The sequence below is a fragment of the Planococcus citri genome, chromosome 2 (assembly GCF_950023065.1).
Source record: "Planococcus citri chromosome 2, ihPlaCitr1.1, whole genome shotgun sequence".
Lineage (NCBI taxonomy): Eukaryota > Metazoa > Arthropoda > Insecta > Hemiptera > Pseudococcidae > Planococcus > Planococcus citri.
In genome coordinates, this window is record NC_088678.1 from 61655536 (window position 1) to 61679212 (window position 23677).

General features: G+C 33.7%; 2 protein-coding genes across 2 annotated transcripts; both read left to right on the forward strand.

The window, feature by feature from the left end:
* Positions 1-5516: 5516 nt before the first annotated feature.
* Positions 5517-10443, forward strand: LOC135836920 (uncharacterized). The gene is made up of 15 exons (XM_065351996.1): positions 5517-5703; positions 5783-5821; positions 7142-7159; positions 7566-7664; positions 7749-7802; positions 7891-8091; positions 8200-8247; positions 8326-8343; positions 8474-8671; positions 8762-8830; positions 9085-9111; positions 9425-9562; positions 9683-9730; positions 9843-9866; positions 9948-10443. The coding sequence occupies exons 1-15, from the start codon at positions 5643-5645 to the stop codon at positions 10349-10351; spliced, it is 1446 nt and encodes a 481-aa protein (XP_065208068.1). The 5' UTR covers positions 5517-5642; the 3' UTR covers positions 10352-10443.
* A 4975-nt stretch (positions 10444-15418) lies between these two features.
* LOC135836921 (uncharacterized) lies at positions 15419-20687 on the forward strand. Its single transcript, XM_065351997.1, has 15 exons — positions 15419-15542; positions 15647-15685; positions 15781-15798; positions 15875-15973; positions 16077-16130; positions 16215-16439; positions 16550-16597; positions 16682-16699; positions 16832-17008; positions 17114-17182; positions 17289-17315; positions 18141-18275; positions 18403-18453; positions 18559-18582; positions 18697-20687. Exons 1-15 carry the CDS (start codon positions 15488-15490, stop codon positions 18870-18872), a joined length of 1215 nt encoding a protein of 404 aa, XP_065208069.1. The 5' UTR covers positions 15419-15487; the 3' UTR covers positions 18873-20687.
* Positions 20688-23677: the final 2990 nt, after the last annotated feature.

The following is a 23677-nucleotide window of genomic DNA, read 5'->3' on the forward strand; positions in this document are numbered from 1 at the left end:
GCATGTGTCACACGAATGTAACCATTTTCGGGGAGGTCACTCCCTTTGGAGAGGTGCTGGGAGCAGTGGACGGGGCCAATCACAAATCTGACGTCATATTCGTGTTCAGCGTCACCAAAAACATACTATTCCATGTATCACACGAACAAAACGCTTTTTTGAACTTTTTCCCCCTTTTAGGAGGTGCTGGGGGCCGTGGATGGGGTCCTATCAAAAATCTGATGTCATATTCGTGTTTAGCGTTGCCGAAAACATACAATTCGATATATCACATGCCCCAGATTTTCTTTTGAAAGTTTCACCCAAAATTGGGTGTGGGGGTGCTCCCCCTCCGTCAACGAGTACCATCTCAAAACCTAAATATTTCGAAAAAGTATCAAAATGTACATCTATGGAAATTTTTTCAAAATTTTAAATGGTAGCTCCCACTTACAGAGCCATTTTGAAATTTGAACTTTCAAATTGAAAGTTCAACTTTCAACTTTTGAAAATTTCAAAATACTTAAAAAGTTCAAAATTTAATGCCCTTTCGAACTGTGAAATCAGTTTTGATCAAAGTATCATAGTTTCGGAGGAATGGGCTGCTGAAGTTGAGTACCTCGAGACAATGTGAAAATAATGGAAGCCCCCACCCGCCCCCTGAAGGGGCTGGGACCAAACTGATTGCGGCTTTCTTACTTACTGGGTGGGTAGATATTGTAAAAAAAATTTGAGCGAAATCGAAAGACATGACTTTCAAAATCGCCTTTTTTTGGTTTTGAGTTGACATGGAATGACCCACCTGTAAAAGTTACATAACTGCTCAAGTTCATTATCCGTCCTTCCATGGAGCAATTTGAAAGTAGAGAGAATTGATGAAAACTCACTGGAGGCTTAAGAATGACCCAGAACAGATATTTTTCCAAACAGAAGGAGGAGAGAGATTGAAATGAAGTCATGATTCACCCTGATTTGATTATTTTCTTGAAAGAAAAAATGTATAATTAAGTTTGAAAATTGTTATATGTAGTTGGAAACAGTTTTTTTAAATAATTTTTTTAAATTCTTAAAAATTTGCCAAAAATCCCAAAATTAATTTTAGTGCGTGAAATTTTGGTTACCGGGGGGATGGGGGGGGGGTTGTTCCATATTATGCTTTTCCAAACTGGCTTGGTTTTGCTATAAAATCGAAAGATGCCAGCTTTATTTGAAATCGCCGAAAAAATCTTACACAAAACAAAAATTTGCCAGCTATTGAAAATGTTTTGAAACAAGCAACTAAAGTTATTTAAAAAATTCTTATCCTTTACAAGTCCCAAAATTAATGTAATGCATTTTTTTGCAGATAATAAGGACCTTTCAAGTGAGTACGAAAATCATACACAAGCAATCAGGACGAAATATCGCAGACATTTAACAAGGAAAAGGGATGAATAATGAAAATGTCAGCAGTTTCATTGTCAAGTCCTGCAAAACTGAAGCCCATAAATATATTAGAAAATTAAATTAAAAGTGATAGTAGTTGAAAATATGAGCACTTCAAAATTGATGACATCATTCGATGAATTTTGAAATCTTCGAAATAAAATTCAGTCAGAAAATCATGATTCATGGACACTATATTTTTGTGAAATTACCCCCTTGATGCTTCAACACAACCCTCCTCTCCCTCCCATGAACTTCGAAACGTACCCATTAGCTCACTGGATTACTGTATGCAACGATTTAGAGATAAAATTTATCACCTTATTCCACAGCGGCTATACCTTGCTTGAGGGATTTTTTTGGAGACGAATGTGCACAGAAATCCTTTCCAACTATCAAAGATACTTTTAATAATGGAGAATATCTCGGAGGTAACAAATTCCAACTCTAAAGCTCTTCAAAATTAAAAATCTATTCCGTAACAAATTCCTTGTATTCTTTCAGCTCTTTGTGACAATGTATCTCAGGATGATCTCGATAAAATGATCGAACAAAAAAGTGAGCTGTCCAATTACATACATACTAATCTCCATTTCCATACTTCATCATAATATAGATCAACGTTCTCTTATTTCATTTTGATTTTCAGCAACTGAAAACCCCGAAAAAACACAAATAGAAGAATGTTTAGCAAAGACAGATAATCATGGCTTATTTCAGAAATACATCGATTTAGGTAAAAATCTAGGAGAACCAGAACAGAATAGTAAGCCAGCAGGATCGGAAAGTATTCAAAAAACAGAATCTAAAAATTTCAATTCGGGTTCTCTAATTTTGGATTTTTTCAAGGGTGAGTAGGTTGTTTCTCAATTTTATCCAATACCTACTATTTTTAATGAAGAAATCGAGAATTTTTCTTTTCTTAAATTCTATCGAATTTTTCTATATTTTTTAGGAACATGCAACTCGAAAAAAGAAATTATTGAATTTAGTGAAATAGAAGGTAAGTGTCCAAATTCAAGCACCTAATGAATAGAATTGGCAGATAAATAACCCAAAAAGCTGTTTCATTCGTCTCTTTTCTTAATCTCTCAGGTGAAAAGGAGCAGCAAAGTATGTAATGCCAGGCATAAGCTTCCTAAATACCTAAATATAAAAATTATTACTCATCAGTGAAACTTCAATTTCCTTTTTCGCTGCATTATATAGGTACCTTAGAATGTTTGACAGAATGCAGCAGTAATTTCATAGACAGGCTTCAAAATATGCTGAATGATGCTAAAAATGAAGCCATAGATTTAATACGAAATCAAATAACCGAGGAAAAAAACAAATTGATGGGCTCGACCAAGTCAAAGAATGCTGCGAAACAACAAATAGAATGGTTGAAAGGTTTAGATCGTATGAAATTTGAAAATTAAAATGCAGAATGTGTCTACAAACCATTATATGTAATAAAGTCGTGATTTTTTTTTAAAATTTAGAACGAATTGAATATTTGCAGAATACTCCGAAGTCATCGGAGGCATTCACGAAGGAGAAATTTTATTTAGGTAAGGTTTATGAATTATTTTATGGGTGTTTGAATTTAAAAAAATAGAAAAAAAAATATTCTCTTTAAAAATAACGCAAAATTTACACAAACAGTTGTTAGTAAATCGTTTATTAACCTATACCTAATGATGTCACATGAATTTTTTGAAATTTTGAAAGGAAAATATGTACCTTGAAACTTTTTTGGGAATGATTTCATGTGTTTAATTCTGAAAACTCATTTCAAAAAAATTCAAAAGTCATATTTTTAAAAAAAACTACTTTAATTTTTCTTGAAAAGTAGTCCACTGTTGCAAGTAAATTCTTTACCTACTCAGGTTGCATTGTTTTATTAATTTATTGAAATTTTAGGGGGGGGGGGGAATGATAACCTCTATCTCAAGACCTTAATCCATTACCTTTAATTATTTTATAGAACTTGAAAACGCAGATGAACCAAAGGGTAAGCAATTATGCAAGTATTTACAAAGAACATTCGAGCCAAAGAATTTTTCAACGTACAGACCAAAAGTACATAGTACCTACGTTATTATTAAAATTTGCCAAACTTAAAAAAATTCCGTTCCAGGTATGGATTTGATAACAGAAATAGCAAAAGACTACCTGGCTATGTATGCAGAACTTTACTACGACTTGAATTTTTATAGAACGAAAGAGGTAAAACAGTCGATTTCTGCCCTAGGAAAGCTCGACAATAATTTAGGTGGTAAGTAAACGTACCAAGTATGTGCCTACTTCTATACCGAAATGCAATAAAGTAATTAGGAATTTAAAAAATAAATTTCTAAAGAGCAAGAAGAAAAATAACCGAGAATTTTCCTCTTAGGTATTTTTTCCTTATTCAAAAATTGCGCCAAATTAGAATGTGGCATAGGTAAGTAATGTAACATATGTACAAGCATAATTATAAAGTTAACAGAACTCAAGTTTTATAAAATCAATAATCATTTTCCCCATTTTAACAGCTCCAAACAGCATTCCATTATACGGTAAGTAATCCAGATAACTGAGCATTTAAAATCATCGAGTCCTTGAGGTAATCAACATTGAGTCATTTTATGCCACAGATTTGATCGAATCCGGGGTAAAAGATTCTAAATCAGCATTTCAGAAAAATTTAGCAAACGTTATAGATAAAGAAGACAAGTGGGTGAAAGCGCACCCACAGTACTTGGAAATGGTCGAACAGTGGGTGGAAAAACATCCGAACAACTGGAAGAGTTTCTGCAAAGCGTTTATAGGGTCGGAGGAGCCCAATACATCATCGCTATCCAGAAGTGCGATTAGTTCGAATTGGAAAAAGGAGATGTAGAAAATAGGTATAGGCTACCTAATTACACTACCTAAATCCTAAATATAATTGTTCGTATATGTAATAATGTAAATATAATTATGCAAAATTGAGAGTGATTTGTTCTGATCTTCAATCAAAAATTAAAAATACAACTGCCTATCTAAAGATTGGAAATTATATAGCCCAATATTTTAAGACTTGGAACCTATATTCTACCCCTGGAGTAAGGAGGGTTTTTTTGGAGGGACATATTTTAGCTCCCAATGGATGAAAAGGGTCCAAAATCATACCATTGGTCATTACTACTCTTTCAATCAACTTATCCAAATTTCAGCTTCCTAGGCCATCCCTATCCCATTTAAGGTGGAATTAAGATGGAAAAATCTTATTTTACCCCTATTATTGATGCCCCAACCCCTAAAATTCACCTAGAGGGCCCAAATTTCCATCATACAATGAAAAGATGCCTTTTGAATGTTTTTCCTTTCAACCCCATTTGACCCCTTACCAGGATAAAAAAAAGTGGATTTTTGGGCTATGTACGTGTTACGTGTTTTTCGATGTTTAGGAAAGCTTGCAGCCCCTCCAAATTGACCTAGAGGGTCCAAATTTTTAGAGTACAGTCAGAGTATGTGCTTGAAAATTTTTTTGCCAGTTTCGACCTTTCAACCCCATTTGACCCCTTACCAGGATTAAAAAAGTGGATTTTTGGGCTATGTACGTTACGTGTTTTTCTATGTTTAGTAAAGCTTGCAACCTCTCCAAATTTACCTAGAGGGTCCAAATTTTTACAGTACAATAAGAGAATGTGACTTAAGTGCCTTTTGTAGATTTCGACCTTCCAACCCTATTTGACCCCTTTCCAGGATCAAAAAAGTGCATTTTCAGGCTATGTTACCGATTTCATGAGTTACATGACCTTTAAGACAGCTTGTAGCTCCTGTCGCAAAAACACCCTTTAATACACAAGACTTCCTCCCTCCAGCTTGAGAATCTTGAAAGTAAAGAAATCGAACGTGATAAAATTCCTGATCTTGCTCATTTGTATACGCAAATCACAGTTTCTGAAAAATATGCCCTTCAAAGATCATCAAGGTTATTCGTTCTTCAAATAAATTTGAACTTGCGCGCGAAAGAACGTCAGAAAATCATCACAGAAGTGTAATCGTCGAACATTAGAATAAATATATCGCATTATAAAGCATAGAAACAGGTGCAATCGAACGCTGGTTTGAAACCTTGAAAATTATACTTACGTAAGTCGATTTTGATTTCAATTCAATAATTTATCGAAGTACCTACATATCACTGGTTTTTACACGAGTTTCAGAGATACCTAAGTATAGTTCGTATTCCTTCCTGACAGAAAATTTTCGTTCACAAATCAAAAATGGATAAGAATTTCACGCTTAAACCTCAAGTCATCCTGTGTTTATTATCAATTTCTTTGGGTATGATTAATGACTTGTCTAATTACAAGATTCAATCAACATCAAGTATTTTTTCTAATTTTTTTTTATCAAATTTCAGTACAATACAACACCATTCAAATGGCCGATGCTCATTTACGTAAGTTCTGCACTTATTCATTCATATTAAAACTTATTGATTGTGGTTATGAATTTAAAAAAACTCGAGGTCTCAAAATCCTTCCTCCAAATATGGGATCAACTCTGGGGAATTTTTAAAATTGATGGGTAAAAATAATTATAAGATACTGATTGACATCTTCTGGAAAGAAAATTTAAATAAAGATAACTTTCGTTGGAAAATTGTTAAAAATTTCCTGGCACACCAAAGTCCAATTATTCCTCTTCTCACACCCGAAAAAACCAACAACTCCCTTTCACTCCTTCGATTAACCTCGATTTTTCAATCGAAGAGGAGTGAGAAAAATTCAGGTGGTTACTGCAGAAAATCGAGTCATAGAAATAATAATTTTTCAAGTGGAGGATGGATTAAGTGATAGGTAGCAAAATTAAAGCTGGTGTCGGAAAGTTTAACCTAAAAATGAAACTTCTCAAATTGACACCATCCAATCTGAACGAAACCAAGCTAGATCAAAAGAGCACGCCCTAAAACCTCTACACTCTACAGTCTGCAACAAAACTTTTAAGCACCAAAGTTCATTTTTATTTTTTTTTGTAAATTTTTGAGAAATTGAAAAATTTTAAGAAATTGGTTTTAATAAATCGATTCGAGCCCCCAACTTCTAGTTTTTGTCTATTTTGGAGCATCCAGTGAGTTTTGAATTTCATCCAGAAATTTCAAATTGCTCTGATATGCCTCAAAATGATCTTCAGCGCCCACAATAAATTTACAAATAAGTTGATAATTCACTTCTGAAACTGACATCTCGCCAAAATTCATCAATAATTACCAAAAATTGTCAAAATAATGCCCAATAAGCACTAATAAAAGTTACATGGCTGCTCAAGCTCATCAACGGTCCTTCCATGGAGCAATTTGAAACTAGAGAGAATAATTGATGAAAACTCACTGAAGGCTTCAGAATGGCTCAGAACTGATGTTTTTCGAAACAGAAGGAGGAGAGAGATTGAAATGATTATAAACCCCCCCCCCCCCACGTAATGATTCACACTGCTTTGTTTTTTGTTGAAAAAAAAGGTATCATCAATTCGCCAAAAATTTCAAAATTAATTTTAAAACATGAAATTTTAGTTACCAGGGGGGAGGGGGGTCCAAATTATGATTTTCAGAGAACTAGCTTGGTTTTGCTGAAATCAAAAGATGCCATTTCAATTTGAAATCGCAAAAAAAATTATGCAAAACAAAAATTATCCAGCTGTTTAAATCAAACAGCAAAATTGATGCATAATTCTCCACCACAAGTTCCAAAATTAATGTAATAATTTTTTTTTTTTGCAGATAATAACGACCTTTCAAGTGAGTACGACGATCAGTAAAATCATACACAAGCAATCAGTACAAAATATCGCAGACGTTGAAAATGAAAATGGATGAGTGAATAATGGAAATTTTCAGTGATTCCAATGTCAAATCCTCTAAAACTGAACCCATAAATCTATTGAAAACTTGAATTAATTATGGTTAAAAATAAGCGTACTTCAAACTGATGACGTCATTCGATAAATTTTGAAATCTTCTAAATAAAATTCAGTCAGAAAATCAAATATCATGATTCATGAGACACTAGCGTCAGATTTTATTTTTGGAAATTACTTTCTTGACGCTTCAATACCCCTCTCCCCTCCCTTATGAACTTCGAAACGTATCCATTATCTCATTGGACGTATGTAACGATTACGAATAATGATCACCTTATTCACAGCGGCTATACCTTGCCTGAGGGAATTTTTCGGAGACGAATGTGCACGGAAACCCTTTCCAACCATCAAAGATACTTTTAACAATGGAGAATATCTCGGAGGTAACACTGAAATCAAATTCCCTTTCTAAAGCTCTTCTTTTTAAAAATATCTCCAGTAACAAATTCCTTGGATTTCTTTTTCAGCTCTTTGTGACAGTGTACCTCAGGATGATCTCGATAAAATGATAGAACAAAAAAGTGAACAGCCAAATAACTACTAATAATACCTACTTTTCACTTCCACACTTCATCGTGAAACAAATCAACCTTCTTATATCATTTTCAGCAACTGAAAACTCCGAAAAAACACCGATAGAAGAATGTTTAATACGGGCAGATAATCCTAGCTTATTTCAAAAATACATCGATTTAGGTAAAAATCTAGGAGAACCAGAACAGAATAGTAAGCCAGCAGGATCGGAAAGTCTTCAAAAAACAGAATCTGAAAATTCTAATTCGGGTTCTCTAGTTTTGGATTTTTTCAAAGGTGCAAAGGCTGTTTCTTAATTTTATACCATACCTACTTATTATTCTTAATGAATTAATCGAGAAATTATTTTTTTCTTGAATTCCGTCGAATTTTTTCATATTTTAGGAACATGTAACTCGAAAAAAGAAATCATTGAATTTAATCAAATAGAAGGTAGGTGTCCTCTAATTCAAGTACCTAATCAATAAAATTGGCAGAGAAATAACTTAAAAAATTGTTCTTTTTTTTCAGGTGAAAAGGAGCAGCAAGGTAACACCTTAAATAAATAAAAAATACACTCAACATTTCATCAATAGAATGTTATCTACCTTCTTTATTTTCAAGATGAAAATTATTATACTCTTTGATGAAACCTCAATTTTCTTTTTCACTGCAACAGGTACTTTAGCATGTTTGGCAAAATGCAGCAGTAACTTCATAGATAGACTTCGAGATATGTTGAATGATGTTAAAAATGAAGCCATAGAATTAATACAAAGTCTAATAACCGACGAGAATAAGAAATCGTTGGACTCGCCAAAGTCAAAGGATGCTGCATCGAAACAACAAATAGCAGAACGGCTAAAAGCTTTTGATGGTATGGCATTTGAAAATAAAAATGTATAGGTACCTAATATTCATCTATGAACCGTTACAATGAAGAATGATTTTTTTTTCTCAAATTCAGAACGAATTAAAAATTTGCAAGATATGCCGAAGCCATCGGAGGCATTCTCCAAGGAGAAATTTCATTTAGGTAAGATTTAAGTGGATTATTTTACGTGATGTTTGAATTTTAAAAAAAAAAAATTCAAAGAAAAAATTTGAAAAAAAAATTTGGGAATGATTTCATCACTGTTGGGAGTAAATTCTTTACTCAGGTTAGATTATTTTATCAATTTATTAAAATTTTAGAGGAAAAAAAATGCTTACTTTTTTTGAGGTGATTTTTTAGAATAAGTATTAGGTACATCTGAAGACCTTAATTCATTACCTTTAATTTTTTCACAGAATTTCAAAAAGCAGATAAATCAAAGGGTAAGCAATTTACTTGTATTTACAGACATAGGCAGTGTATTTGTAAAAAAAATTTTGAATTGAATTTCAAAATAAAATTCAAAATTACCATCGGAAAATTTATTTTAAAAATAACTCCATCAGAAATCACTGCGAAAAAGCTCATTGAAAGATTTCCAAATTAGGCATATATAACCACCAAAAAATTTAATATTCTTCAACACCACAATCCTACCAAAAGTCAACATCGAAGTTCAATTGCAGTTTATATGTTCCATGTTTATTTATTTATCAAGCATTACAAATCTCAAAATTTTGAAAAATTCTGTTTCAGGTATAGATTTAATAACAGAAATTGGAGAAAAATATCTGGTGCTGTACGCAGAACTTTACTTTGTCCTAAGTTTTTACAGAACGAAAGAGACAATGCAGTCAAATTCTGCCCTAGGAAAGCTCGACAGTAATTTAGGTGGTAAGTAAACGTATCAAGTACCTACTTTTATACCGAAATGTAATAAAGTACCTAATTAGGATTTTAGAAAATAAATTTCCATAGAGCAAGAAGAAAAATAACCGAAAATTTTTCTGTTAGGTATTTTTTCCTTGTACAAAAATTGCGCCAAGTTAGAATGTGGCATGGGTAAGTAATGTAACATATGTACAAGCATTATCATTATCTAGTAAACAGCACTCAATTAAGTAGGATCAAATCATCTATTTTTTTTAAATTTTGAACTTGTCTATTTTCACAGCTTCAAAGAGTATTCCATTATACGGTAAGCAACCCAAATTACTGAGCACTTAAAATTATATCGAGTCCTTAAGGTACTTAACATTGGGTCATTTTTTCCTCATAGATTTAATCGAAACCGGTGCAAGAGATCCTAAATTCGCAATAATGAAAAATGTTGACAGCGCTAAAGAAAGATTCAGAAATTGGGTACAGCAGAACCCAGAAGGCTGGGAATCTTGCAAAACGCTCAAAGATCCGACTTCACTCGCCTCCTCACCAGTTTGCCAAATGGTCTTTGGTATGGTCCGAAAAGGACTGAGCAGTACTCCTAAAGGGAATGGGCTTGTGAAAACTTTCGACGATATTTTAGCTAAAGCAGACAGTTGGGTGAAAGAGAACCCACAGTACTTGGAAGCGATCGAAGAGTGGGCGAAAAAACATCCGCACAACTGGAAGAATTTCTGCAAAGCGTTTATGGGGTCTGCGGGGTCCAATACGTCGCTATCCAGAAGTAATAGTTCGAATTAAAAAGGGGAGGTGTAGAAATAGGTACCTACCTAATTACACGAAATCATAAATTTATAATATTAGTTAATAAGGTATTCATGAATGTAAATACAATTCTGAAAAATTAAGAGTGATTTGTTTTGATCTTCATTTACAACTGTTTTTTAAATTTTTAAATTTTTTTGGAGGTGTTTTTAATTATCAGATTGTGCGCAAATGGTTAAAGATTTTGGTATCTACAACTCAACTTCGCCCAGAATCGATTGGAAATGATTTTAAACTGTTTTTAGCAGTTTTGGAGCCTCCATCAAATTTTTGAAAGTTAAAATTTCTACAAACTTTTAACCATCATTTTAACATGCTGAATCGATTGTAAGGTGGTTCAAGCCATGTTTTGGAAATTCCAGATCTTCAAAAAATGTCATAAAAACCATCTATTAACTTTAGCATGTTAGTGACCAACTTGATTGATTACGTGCCATTTTCCCAAAACCGGTTCATGTCAGTATTGATTTTGAATTTTAAAATTTCGAAATTTTGTATGCAGTTCTGTAAAGATAGAAACTGACTCTGGAAAATTGGTGTGTATTTGGTCAAATGGGTCCTTGAAACGTTGGTATTGATTACGTTTGAGAATGTTAAAGTGCATTTTAACAGATTTCTTCTTTCAATTTAGCTCCGTTCGATTCCAGTATTCTCCTGTCATGATACTTTCCCTCCTTAATGTAACCCACAATGCAATTATCCCAAAGAACACTCAATTTTTTGAACCGGACAAAGAGGAATTGAGATATAACCTTGAAAAAACACCAGACAAAATTTAAAGGAAAAAATTCAAATCCGAAAGTGGTCACTTGAAAAATAAAGAATAAAATGTCGACAAATTAATCTAGATTTTCAACCCACCAAATCAACTGAAAATGGTTTTGAACCATCCTTGTATTTCTTCAGGATCTCCAACAATTTCTCATGGTTGACACGATCAAATGTTTTCTCACAATCGACAAAGCAAGCAATGATTTCCTTATTTGCATTTAGTGCTCTTTGAATGATCACATTCAGCAGGGTATGCTGTTTGAATCTGGTATTGCATAATACTAGATTGTGTCTTTCTGCAAACTCTACAAGCATTTCATCTCTTTCATTCTGCTCTCCAAGTGTGTACCTACCTCCATGCAACTTGGCTGCCATGACATTGCCTACTTACTTTGGCGTTGAAGCAGAGATGGAACAATTATTTGGCACCAATTAAATAAGGGTGCAATTTATCGTTACTTTAAAAAAGAGGGGTTAGCACGATAACAGTAGTGGGTTATCAGGATAAATAAGTATTCACGATGAAAAAAAGGATTGCACGATAAAAAAAGTGTATTTCACAATAAAAAAATGTATTGCACGATTTCTTAAAAAACAAACAATAAATTAGGTGGTATCCATGATATATATGATAGTGAGAGCAATAAAAAATAAACAATTTCCACAAGAAGTTTTTGACAGAATGAACAACAAATAAGTGATGCCCACGATAAATAAGGATAAATGAACAACAAAAAGTATAAGATTTTTGCCAGTGAAAAAAAATGAAGTGTTCTAGTAGGTAGGTACCTATTTCAATAAAGCTTTACGAGATAACATCGGACGACCTCGTTTATGTTTTTGACTCAATGGGATGGATTTTGCTGCCAAGGGAGGGTTGAAATTCGGTAAATTTTCACCTGAGCCTAATACTTTTTCTCAAAATGTCCCGATTCTCCCCTAATTGGACTTGTCAAAATCACAGATTTTCAATAAAATTACGAAAAATTCTATTTTTTTACCTATTTGATGGCCTTTGCACCCCCCTTCTGGAGCCCCATTTGGGTTTCGAACCAAAATAACGTCAAAAATGAATGCTGGAGCCCAAAAAACATACATATCAATACCCTACTCGACTTTTTCATAAATTCACCCCTTTGCATCCCCTCCTGGGTCCCATTTGAGTTTCGAACCAAAATAACGTCAAAAGTGAATTCTGGAGCCCAAAAACGTACATATTGATACCCCGCCACTCGACTTTCCCAAAATATTTACCCCTTTGCACCCTCCTCGTGGGGCTCCCATTTGAGGTTCGAACGAAAATAACGACAAAAATGAATTCAGCGCCTCAAAATATGTACCTGTGTTTCAAAAAGATTGACATCCAAATTTGCATTCATTTCTGAAATATGATTTTTGACACCCTAAAAAATGAATCTTGTCCCACTGTGTGCCAGCGTTTTCTTTTGTCAATGAAAAATATTGTGCTAATCAATGAAAAATATCGTGTTTATTAATGAAAATTATCGGGTTAACAACCTTTTTTATTGGTTGAAAAATGCTGTGCTCACCACCTAAACTACCGTTACTAAGCCAAGTTTTATCGTTCAAATGGTTATCGTGCTAACCACCTTTTTTATCGTTCAATTATGTATTTCCCATTAAATAAATGGGACATTGTCGAATAATCTGATCGTAGCGCTACCTATATTGTACTAATATTTCAGGCTTTTTGATTGGTCAATGGCTATGAATGTCTCGCATGACGTCATATTTTGATGTTTTTATTTGGCCGAAATAATCGGTCGATTATTCGGTGATTATGCTCGATTATTTTGTGAAAAATGTAATTGATGTAGCATCAATTATAATCAGTTCTATCTCTGCGTTGAAGTCTCCCATCAAAAACACAACATTGGTGTTATTTGAGCAGCTCATCAGCATCACTTCTTCTAGGTCATTGTACAAGTTGTTGATTTCCCCTGCACTGCTTTCCACTGCTGGCACATAAGCTTGAATTATCACGATTGGTTTTGGCTTGACCTCCAATCTCACAAGTAGTATCCTCTCTGATCTCTGATCTTGGAATTATGGCACTGATTAGTGATTTTATCGCTGATTCTGGTATGTATTAATATACCCATGCCATGTTTGTGTGTGTCTCTCCCAGTGTAAATTGTGTCATAATCTTTATCTGCCCAGTTTCTACCAGTTCCAGTTCATCAGGTCTCACATGACTTACTTACTCCTAATACATCAATTTGTAATCTCCTGGCTTCCATAATTATATGAGGAAGTTTTCCGATTTGATACAAAGTTCTTACATTCCAGGTTGTGACATTGATGATTGTTCTGCTTGTTTTGACTCCGCATATTCTTCGCACCCTATCCGCTGTCTTGGTGGATGAGGATCAGCCTGACAGAGACTTAGGGCCGTTACTAAATTGATGTCCATATAACTCTAGGGAAATGTAATGGTGGTGGTTTCCCATTGCCTTCCACCATGATTTTCTGCTGGAGTTTACTCCCTTAGCCGAATTTACCCGTTTTTAGGCGCTAGAGCATAATGTAAATTCAAATGTGAGTTTTCCAACTATATTAGCTAAAATGTTGAGAAAACTTTCAACTGAAATACCTGCTGGAGACTCCAGAAGTGCGCTCAAAATGGTTTGAAATGGTTTCCAATTGATTAGGGAGGACGGAGGGTGTGTTGAAAAAATGGTGTATCTACCTACACCAAAATTCAGGTATTCAGATCAATTTGGTGAAATTTGTTACCATAAACTGGGGTAACATTGAAATTGTGGGGTAACATTGAAGGGTGCGGTTTTCCATCACGTTATGCTCTATGGCGGTGGAACTATGAAGCATGGAGAACGTCTAACACTGGGAATGAATAGAGTACACTTTGGCAGATTATTTTTCCTTTTTTGTCATTTTCAACTAGTCGTTCTAACACCAGTAAAAAAGCAAATGAAAAAAAGTGGTGTTTTAATTAATTTTAATTAACGTGAAAAGCTTGGTGTCTGGAATTTTGAATTTTCAAATTATGAGTCAAGTGACATTATAGATGTATTGGAACACCTCCCGACTATAAATTGGCGCATTTGTTCATGTGCCAAAATTCTTCCCTGAGGAGTAAAAAATAATACTCAAACTGGGGTAACTTAGAAGTCTATCCAAAATGCATGAAAAACGCCTGAAAACTAGAAAAATTTCAAATTATCATTTCGGAGCACTCTTTCATAAATTCAATTGTGAATATGAATCATTTTGTAGGTGCTTGACACGTATAAAGTGACCAAGAAGTGAATATTCGTGTTTTTGATCATTTTTGACCTTGAGCGAAGCACATTTCAAGGGGCTTTCAAAGTTACCCCAAACGCTGGGTAACTTTGAAGGGCACTTCTTTTGGCTCTCGTGCTTGACAGGAAAAAGGTAGGCAAATTCTGTAACCACCAAAACGTATAGTGCTGACGTAGCTTTATAAAAAGCACCACACACATTTCCCCTACCTTGCCATTTATACCTCTAAACATAAAAAATTCTGAAAAATCCTTCAATGTTACGCCAGTTTACAGTACTGAATTTTCCAGTGACCTCTTTTGGGCAAAGCGAGATAAAATAAAACTTGAGTATGAAATTCCGATTTTTTAAAATCGGCAATAACAACTGAAAAATTGGCACCACTGCGTTCCAAAATATTTCTCCAGTCTCAAGGAATGATCTTTCAGTATTTTAGCATAATTAATGCAAAAGATTTTCCAAGAACAAATTTTTAAAACTCGAATTTACCTATCCAAAAATAAGTGATTTGCAAATTTTCAACCGTTCAGTGGAACACAAAAAGTAGTCTTGGATTTTGAGGGCAATTGCATAGATTAAAACCAGATTCTCAAATAATTATTTCTACTTAAGACTGGTCCATTTTTCCCAAACCAGGTTAGGTAGCAATAGGAACGAAAACCCCATAAATGAAAAACCTGAGTAATTTTTAACTCAAAATGAAGGTCTTTTGCTGAATTTGATCAAAATCCACCAACTTTTTTTGGGAGCGATCTACTCAATGTATTTCCTAGATGGCTCATGGCTCATAAAATGTTCAAGAAAAATATCATCAATGTGTCACATCGTAATATTCTCAAGGCCTCAAGCACTATCGAACATGAAACGAATACCTACCTACGTACTTGTTTCGATATGTAATATTTAAACAGGTGTAATCGAATGTCTACCACCAAACTTAAGCCTATTTTTCAACAATTGAATGAGTCATTTACAGTATCACTGCCTCTTGGACGAATCATACTTATAGTTTCGCGTGTTCCCCATTATCAAAAAATTCTTTACAGCGAATCAACGATGAATTTCAATTTCGGAATAAAATCCAAGGTCACCTTGTTACCAGTTTTTGTCGGTATGGTAAAATATGTATTATACACGCTTCGTCCTAATTAATTTTATGTAAATTAGTGGAATTGATTGTTTTTTTCATTTTTCTCAATTTTTACCCAATTCTAGCATTTTATTCAACAATTCAATTAATCGAGGCTGGACTACGTAAGTCCAAGTTTTCACTTTATCATAAGTAACCAAAAATTAATATACTCGTACAAAAATTAGTCGATAATTAATTCTTTTTTCATCTTCTGCAGCAAATGAAGATCTTTGGAGTAAGTACCTACACAGCAAAGGAAAATCACACACAAAACATCAGATCGAAAAATAACATAATTTCCTTTTATATAGAGACTGTCCCATGTATAAGAAAATTTTTCGGAGATGAATTCGTACAAGAACTTTATCGAAATGAACTAAACCCTTTAACCAATGGAGAATACCTCGCAGGTAGCTTAAAACTCGCATTAATTGCAACTACCTGCCACGTACCTATACCTACCTATTATGTGCTTCAATCACTTTGATTTAACAATCAATTTTACATTCACAGCTTTCTGCAACGACTTCGCTCCAGAAAAGATCGACGAAACCGTTAAAGAAAAAGGTATAAACTAAAAATAGTATCCACCTCCGTACACATTTCTACTTACTCGATCTCAATGAGCAAATATTTTCATCTCGCTTGCAGCAGGAGGAAATTACGAAGGAGGAGCCATCGAGGAATGCTTACAAAATGAGTACAGTGCACATTTATTCCATGACTACGCCGAAATGGGCAAGGGTTTTGCGCAATTAGAAGCTGAAAAACTCGTAGGAGAAGGCCAGTCAGTAAAATCTAAACTTTTTTCCAAAGCAAAATCTGCACATTTAGATTCAGAGTCAGCAGATACTCCAATTCATTACTTTTTGGACGGTATGTTTCCTTTTGGTTTTTTTCATTCTTTCTATTCACTTATTTAGTCGAACGAAAAAAGGTTCTTGAATGGAATATGTAGTCAAAAAAATTGAATTATTTTGTTTCAGGAGTCTGCCATTCTGAAAAAAAAGTTGTATCGTTTGATTCATTGACGGGTGAGTAATTCCTCAAGTTTCAAAAAATTGACGAAAAAACAAGCAGAACATGTTTAAAAAATACCCCATTTACTTAATTTTTAGATGCTAACGACAAAGCAGGTAACAGAAGACGAGTAATACATACGAATACAAAAATAATAACCACTTACGTTTAATTAATACCTTGTTTTTAAAAAAAGGAATTACTCGTATCAAATTCTAACAGTTCAATTTCTCAATTTTTTACATCAGTAATTTTAGAATGCTTCACACAATGTACCGGTAATTTAATACAAAGGATTCGAACACTTTTGACCGCTGGAAAAGAAGAAGCCGTACAAGTAATAGAGGTTAACAAAAAAGAAATTAGTAAGCCATCAAGCACTATACCAATAGAGGAAGAACTGAAATTAAAAGATGAATGTGAAAGTAGGTACATTGGATTCTGATTTTTTTATAAATAACGACAAAATTAATGCTTCTTGAGATGAGTTTTAAAATGTAAATTTGCCTGTTTTTTTTCACAAATTACAGCTCGAAAAAAAAATTTAGAAGAAGTTGCCAAACTGTCAGAAGAATATACTAAAGAAAAGTTTGATTCGGGTAAAAATTATTTTGATTGATTATTCTGATTTGTTGCTTTGAAATATCTCATTCACTCTACGTTATTAATCATTCATTATTCGTTATCAACTCACATTCTTTACAGATCGAAGAATTCCTTCGGTGTCAAAAAGTGAGTAAAATGTGCAACTGTACATAAGATGAGTATCATAATCACTCCTCCTCATGAGAGAGGAAAAAAGTGAACCCCCAAAAAGGCACATTTAATTCGATATCCGTCCCCCTCAGGTCAATTTGGGGAGGCTCATACAAAATTAAAAACCTTAAAAAAGGTGTGAAAATTCATTATTTTGTATTTGTGAAGAAGTATATAAGGAGGGGTTGAAAAATCGAAACTCTCAAAAAGCACATCTTAGGTATCCAGTGATTACAAAAAATCAAACGTGTTGAAAAAAGTGAAAAAAATACGCTAAGTGAATACCCATGAATTTTGAGCCAAGATCGTCCTCAATCAAACCTATTCAATCAAACCACAAACCAAGCCCAAATATTAAATGTCAGCAAATCTTGTAGAAATTCCTTAATATGTATCAGGCTTCAGGCATTTACTTACGTAAAATCAATGAAAGTGGACTTCAGGGACCCCATACTGGATTTCGTCATCCGTTTCACACCCATTTTAGGAATCATAATAGACCAAAGAATAAGTCGAAAAATTTGAAAAAAAATCAGTAGGTACCTACTTACTGAGAAAAAAGAATTTCTCGAATTTGAAAAATAATTCAACAAAATGTCACAAAAATTAAAACATTTTTACTGTGTCAAAAAACTCGACTACTCAACTCACAATCAAAATATAATGCGACCAATTTAAAAAAAAAAAAAACACATTTTAAAAATTTGAAAAAATATTTCACAGAACTCCTACTCCTACATAATATTGTCTTGTTTCTAGCCAATATCTCAAATAAAGCTCAAGTGTTTTGAAATATTGCAGGTACAACCATAACACACGTTGGAAAAGAATACTTGATCAAGTTGGGTGGACTTTACGATAGCCTGACGGAGTATTTAACAGCAGAAGTTGAAAAGGAAGATTCGATTCTAGGGAATCTTGATAATAAGTTAGGTGGTAAGTATAGGTTAGGTACCTACCAACATATTCGTATAATTAAATTGTCGATGAGAAAAATAGGAGAGGAAGGCTGTATTAATTGTTCGATAAAATTATACCATGGTAAATTTTTTTCATTGTGTAGGTGTATTTTACGTGTACCAAAACTACTGTTCAGAACAGGGTTGTGGCGTGAGTAAGTTGAATACAGCTATTATTTTGCTTTTTTAATCAACACGTACAGTATATGACGTCTTTAACCACTCGCTCATTTTAATTATTTTACTTGTACTCACTCAAGCTCGCGATAGTGTTCCATTATACGGTGAGTAAATATACCTACCTACGTAACACCTTCTTAAGTACCTATACTTACAAATAGGTTGCTCATTAAAAAATTCTTCACTTAATCCAACTCTGTCATATTTTATTTCCATAGATGATATCCAGTCGGATGCCAGAGATAATGAATCGACAATCGTTAATACCGTTAATACTTGGAAAGGAAAAGTATACGAATGGATAAGATTACGTCCACGTAACTGGAAAAGATTCTGCAAAGCGCTTATAAGACCACTATCCACCGACTCGAAAACTAATATTAAAACGAACTAATGATTCAAAACCAATGTAAATATTATAATTATTCGAAATTAGATATTATTTCATTCAGTTCAATGACAGTTTTTTAAAATTTAGTTTTTGATTTTAAATATTATGATTAATCAGTGTATCCTAGTCTAGAATAATTGAATAATTTTTTTTTATTATTAAATAATTACATAGGTAAGGTGAATTTTAGTTTCTTTGATGGTCAAGTGAATACAAACTTGCAAATTAAAATATGTACGTAGATATGTACCAGGGTAATTCTCAAAAAAAGGTAAAAATCGTGTACATGGCAAATTTCTCAAAGGTTTTAGTATGAAATTTTTTATCTTTTTTTTGGTCCATTCAAGGATCATCCCCCACACATTTCACATATGGTATTGAGATTTTTAGCCCCTCCTTTCATTGGTGTACATTCGATTTTATACCTACCCCAAATGTCCTTCGACTTGGCTGTCACACGCCATGTTTTTGAAAATGAATGTTATAAAGTGTCATGAACTTCATTTTTTTGGGGAAAAATTGACACATACTCATTATCATAGAACACGAAGGTCCATTATTGTGCAAATTGCAATTGGAATAAGTCCATAGGAAGCTCACATTTCACATTTGAAAACTGTCACACACTTTTTGCGCAAATTTTAGAGCAATTTTCAATTATTTTTGGTAGCTTCCCAATCCAACATTTTTTTCTGGCGAGTGGCTGCACTGGTTCACTGTCTTCATAAAAATGTTACCCCGCAATGTTATTTTCAAAACCTACGCAATGGCTCGTTCTGATCGTACTTGTCTCTGAAAATATGATATTTCGCAAAATCGGTGTCCTTCGGCTTGCCTTTTTATTTACCCTGATGAACCCGCCAAAAACAATAATTGAGAAAGGGAAGTTATTCTACATGATAAGTACACATTTATTACGTGTTAAAAATCGAATAATGTCCAGTAGGTAAGGCTAGAAACGAAAAAACGTTGAGATTGTCCTTCGGCTTGTCCAGCGCCCATTTGTCCTTCGACTTGGCCAAATTTCAGACAGCTGTACTTTTATCGCGCCAGTCGACATATTACACGATAAAACAAGCAAAATTTGACATTTTCTCCCTCCCCACACCTCACCTCTACCCCTACCATAAAAATAAGTCCAGATTCGAACTTTGCGGCCTGAAAAACATGAATCGACACATTACACGATAATATAAGCAAAATTTGACATTTTCCCCCTCCCCACGCCTCACCCTCCACCTCTACATAAAAAATAACTCCAGATTCGAATTCTACGACCTCGAAAACATATCAATAATCGACATATTACACATCGATGAGGGTCGAATCCTAATTATCGCTGTTTTAGGGGGGCCGGGGTCCACAGTGGGGGGAATTGAATTGAGGCCAACACTAGAACAGGGATCTGGGACACCTATACAAATGATTCCCACTTGAAATTTTCCAAAAAAATGATTTTTATTTTTCAAAATTATGCACATCAAAATTGACCTTTTTTTTTGAGAATTACCCACCAACAATTAAAATTATCATTACCGATGACGAGCACAAAAAAAAGTTCACAAAGTGACACACTGGCTGAAGTGGTGCTCTTACATAAATTTTAGTCACTTAAAAAAAACAACAACAATTTTTCTGAATTCGTTTGAATGTGGTTATTCAGTGTAGAAAATAACTGATTTTAAACCGCTTAGAAAAAAAATTTCATTCTGAATCTAAATACATTTCAAGACGACGAACTTGGCTTTATTAGTGCAGATTTTCGTAATGAAAATGAGAAAAGCACGATTTTCACAATTTCTTACAGAATATTTATATTTTTAATTTTAAAGACAGGGATTTCTTAGAATAAAATTAAGTATTGTAAGAGATAAAATTACAGAGATGTCAAAAAATAACTTCTGTTTGAATTTATTTTTCCTTTACGACTCGTTTGGTGAGACGAAATTCGAATATCAAGTATATGGAGGGGAATCGGGGGTTGATACTCATCAAAAAAAGGTGAGAAAATTACGAAAAACTGAGTTTTCTTGATAAATTTCTCAACTTTGGGAATCCCTAGCTACTACTTGAAATCTCACAAAGCCTCCATCATTCCTAACGAATCCTTTATTAATAAGTCGTGGATCTGTTTTCAAACGAATTGTTTACATATAAATTGATTCAGTTCTCAGTGAACTGTTCGTGAGAGTATTCATTCATTTAAGGGAATCATTCATGAACGAATTGATTAATTTTTTGAAGGGACCATTCTCGGAGCAAATTAATCAACTCTTCAATTTATGAATCAATTCGTTCGCGAATGATTCTCGAAAAATTAGGTAAATGGATCGATTCGTTCGCGAACAAGTAACTTATACAAATCAGTTCGTTCTCGAATGATTCACCAAAAGTGATTCAGTTCGTTCGCGAATGATTCGCCAAAAATGATTCAATTCGTTCGTGAATGATTCACCAAAAATGATTCAATTCGTTCGTGAATGATTCACCAAAAATAATTCAATTCGTTCGTGAATGATTCACCAAGAATTATTCAATTTTTTCGCGAATGATTCACTAAAAAATTCAATTCGTTCGCGAATGATTCGCCAAAAATTAAGTAAATGGATCGATTCGTTCGCGAACGAGTCACTTATACGAATCAATTCGTTCGCGAATGATTCACATTTCACCAAAAATTATTCCATCCGTTCGCGAATGATTCACTAAAAAATTCAATTCAATCGCCAACGATTCGCCAAAAATTAAGTAAATAAATCGACTCGTTCGCGAATTATTCGCCAAAAATGATTCTTAGATTCAATTCTTTCGCAAATGATTCACTAAAAAATTCAATTCGTTCGCGAATGATTCACCTAGAAATGAATCAATTTGTTTAATCGCCAATCGGTTGTGAATGATTCGATTCAACTCGATTCACTTCGCTTGAAAACAGACCAATTCCTATACAATAACTAATAAGTAGTTTCACAAAAACTCGAATCAATCGTAAATTAATTTATCCGTTTGCGAATGATTCGCCAAGAAATCAATCAATTTATTTGATCACCAATCGTTCGTAAATGATTCGATTCGATTGTGAGCAGATCAGTTGCCTATACAATTTTTTTTAAAAAAGAGACTCAATTTGTTCATGTAGGTAAAAGATTTTTGTATTTTAAGAAAAGTCGGTCTTCTGACGCATAATGCATGAGTGTTTTTTTTTTTTACTCGTACCAGGTTATATGTATATCCAAATCTGAAGATTGTACCACCACTCCTCGGACACCCTGTTTAGGGCTCCCAGCGGATTTTCAGATTTTCCAGATTTCGAAAAAATATTACCATAAATAAGGTAAAAATGAAATTCTTTCGATATATTTTCGATTTACTTACTGTCTTCGTTATCCTTTCGATCCATTTTGGCACGTATTTTCAAAATCAGTTTGTCCTGATTGAAATTCAATATTTTTTCCAGCAATAGGTAGGTACTAGGTACATAATGTAGCCCCTCATAAAAGCCTTGTGGCATGTTGAGGCGGTGAGGGTGTGCACACTGTATCCCAATATTCACACAATAAAAATTTTCAAACTAAAAAAAAAAAAAAAGAAAAAGGTACATAATGTAATTATTTTGAGGAAAAAAACTGGAAAAAGTTTGCGAACCAATAAATAAAAGAGGCTTGAATTAGATTTGTATGTACCTCACTTAGGACCTTTCAAGCGATGGGTTAAGAAGTTCTGGAGCCTCCAGCAGATTATTGAATTCTCCAGTTTTTGAAAAAATGCAAAAAAATAAAGGCCAGGATGGAATTTACCACCTGCTAATGAACTCAGATTCACCGTCTTTCTGACTCTTTTGATCTATTTTGATACACGTTCTACAATTTTTCCAGTACTTACATTTTTGAAAAAAAAAAAAAAAAAAGGAAAACACAGGAAAATCGAAAAATGTTCCAAAAAGTGTTACTTACATAAAAAATTATGACTAAAAAAAGTCTTAAAAAAATAAATTTTCATCGAAAAGGTTACAAAGGCAGTAAATCAAAATTTATAAGCGGCGTTGAATTTCATTTCGATCCCATTTATGGAATTTTTTTGAAAACTGGAGATTGAAAAAATCCCCTGAGAACTCAAAAATGTTTCAAAATCTTCACTGATTGATTCGGAAGGTCTAAAGTAAAGTCTACACCAAATTCCAGCCTTTTACGTTAATTGACTAAGTTTTGATATTACCTATGTATTTTTTTTTTCATGAGAAATTGACCAAATTTTAGATTTTATAAATTTGCCAAAAATCGAGAAATGAATTTTAGCAGGGACGTACATCCATGAAAAACGCTAGAATTTGATTTATAACTTTTCAGCTTTTTGATCACTCGTATATGAACAATTATCAGTTCTTGACGAGCCTAATCGATGGGATTGTGTTGCAGTTAAGACTTTGAAAAACTTCACAACCTATGTTTCATGTTACCGAACAGCTTTACTGCTATTTGACAACAAAAATAAGTAAAATACGCAATACTCGTATTTGCACAGATTTTGACTCGTGCTCGAGCTTCAACGAATACTATAACCTGAAACATTTTTCTACCTTCCTTAAAGCAGGCGAAAGCCCGTATGATTCCTACCAGACATTGTCAAAAAATAAATCATAGGTATGTCCTGATTTTCAATCCGATGAAATGCCTCTTTCCAAGGTCATCAGTACTATTTTATAAAAACAATATTCATCGATTATAGGCAACTTCATAGGTAGGTAGGTATGTAGGTAGGTAGGTAGATACGACAGCTCGTGCGTAAGATTTTACGTAAATGCGATTAGG

Coding starts and splice junctions, on each gene's coding strand:
- LOC135836920 (XM_065351996.1), top strand. CDS start 5,643: ATGGATAAGAATTTCACGCTTAAACCTCAAGTCATCCTGTGTTTATTA. Junction 7,803..7,890: donor TAAAATGATAGAACAAAAAA/GTGAACAGCCAA, acceptor TATCATTTTCAG/CAACTGAAAACTCCGAAAAA. Junction 9,563..9,682: donor GCTCGACAGTAATTTAGGTG/GTAAGTAAACGT, acceptor TTTTTCTGTTAG/GTATTTTTTCCTTGTACAAA.
- LOC135836921 (XM_065351997.1), top strand. CDS start 15,488: ATGAATTTCAATTTCGGAATAAAATCCAAGGTCACCTTGTTACCAGTT. Junction 16,131..16,214: donor CGAAACCGTTAAAGAAAAAG/GTATAAACTAAA, acceptor TCTCGCTTGCAG/CAGGAGGAAATTACGAAGGA. Junction 17,316..18,140: donor AATTCCTTCGGTGTCAAAAA/GTGAGTAAAATG, acceptor GAAATATTGCAG/GTACAACCATAACACACGTT.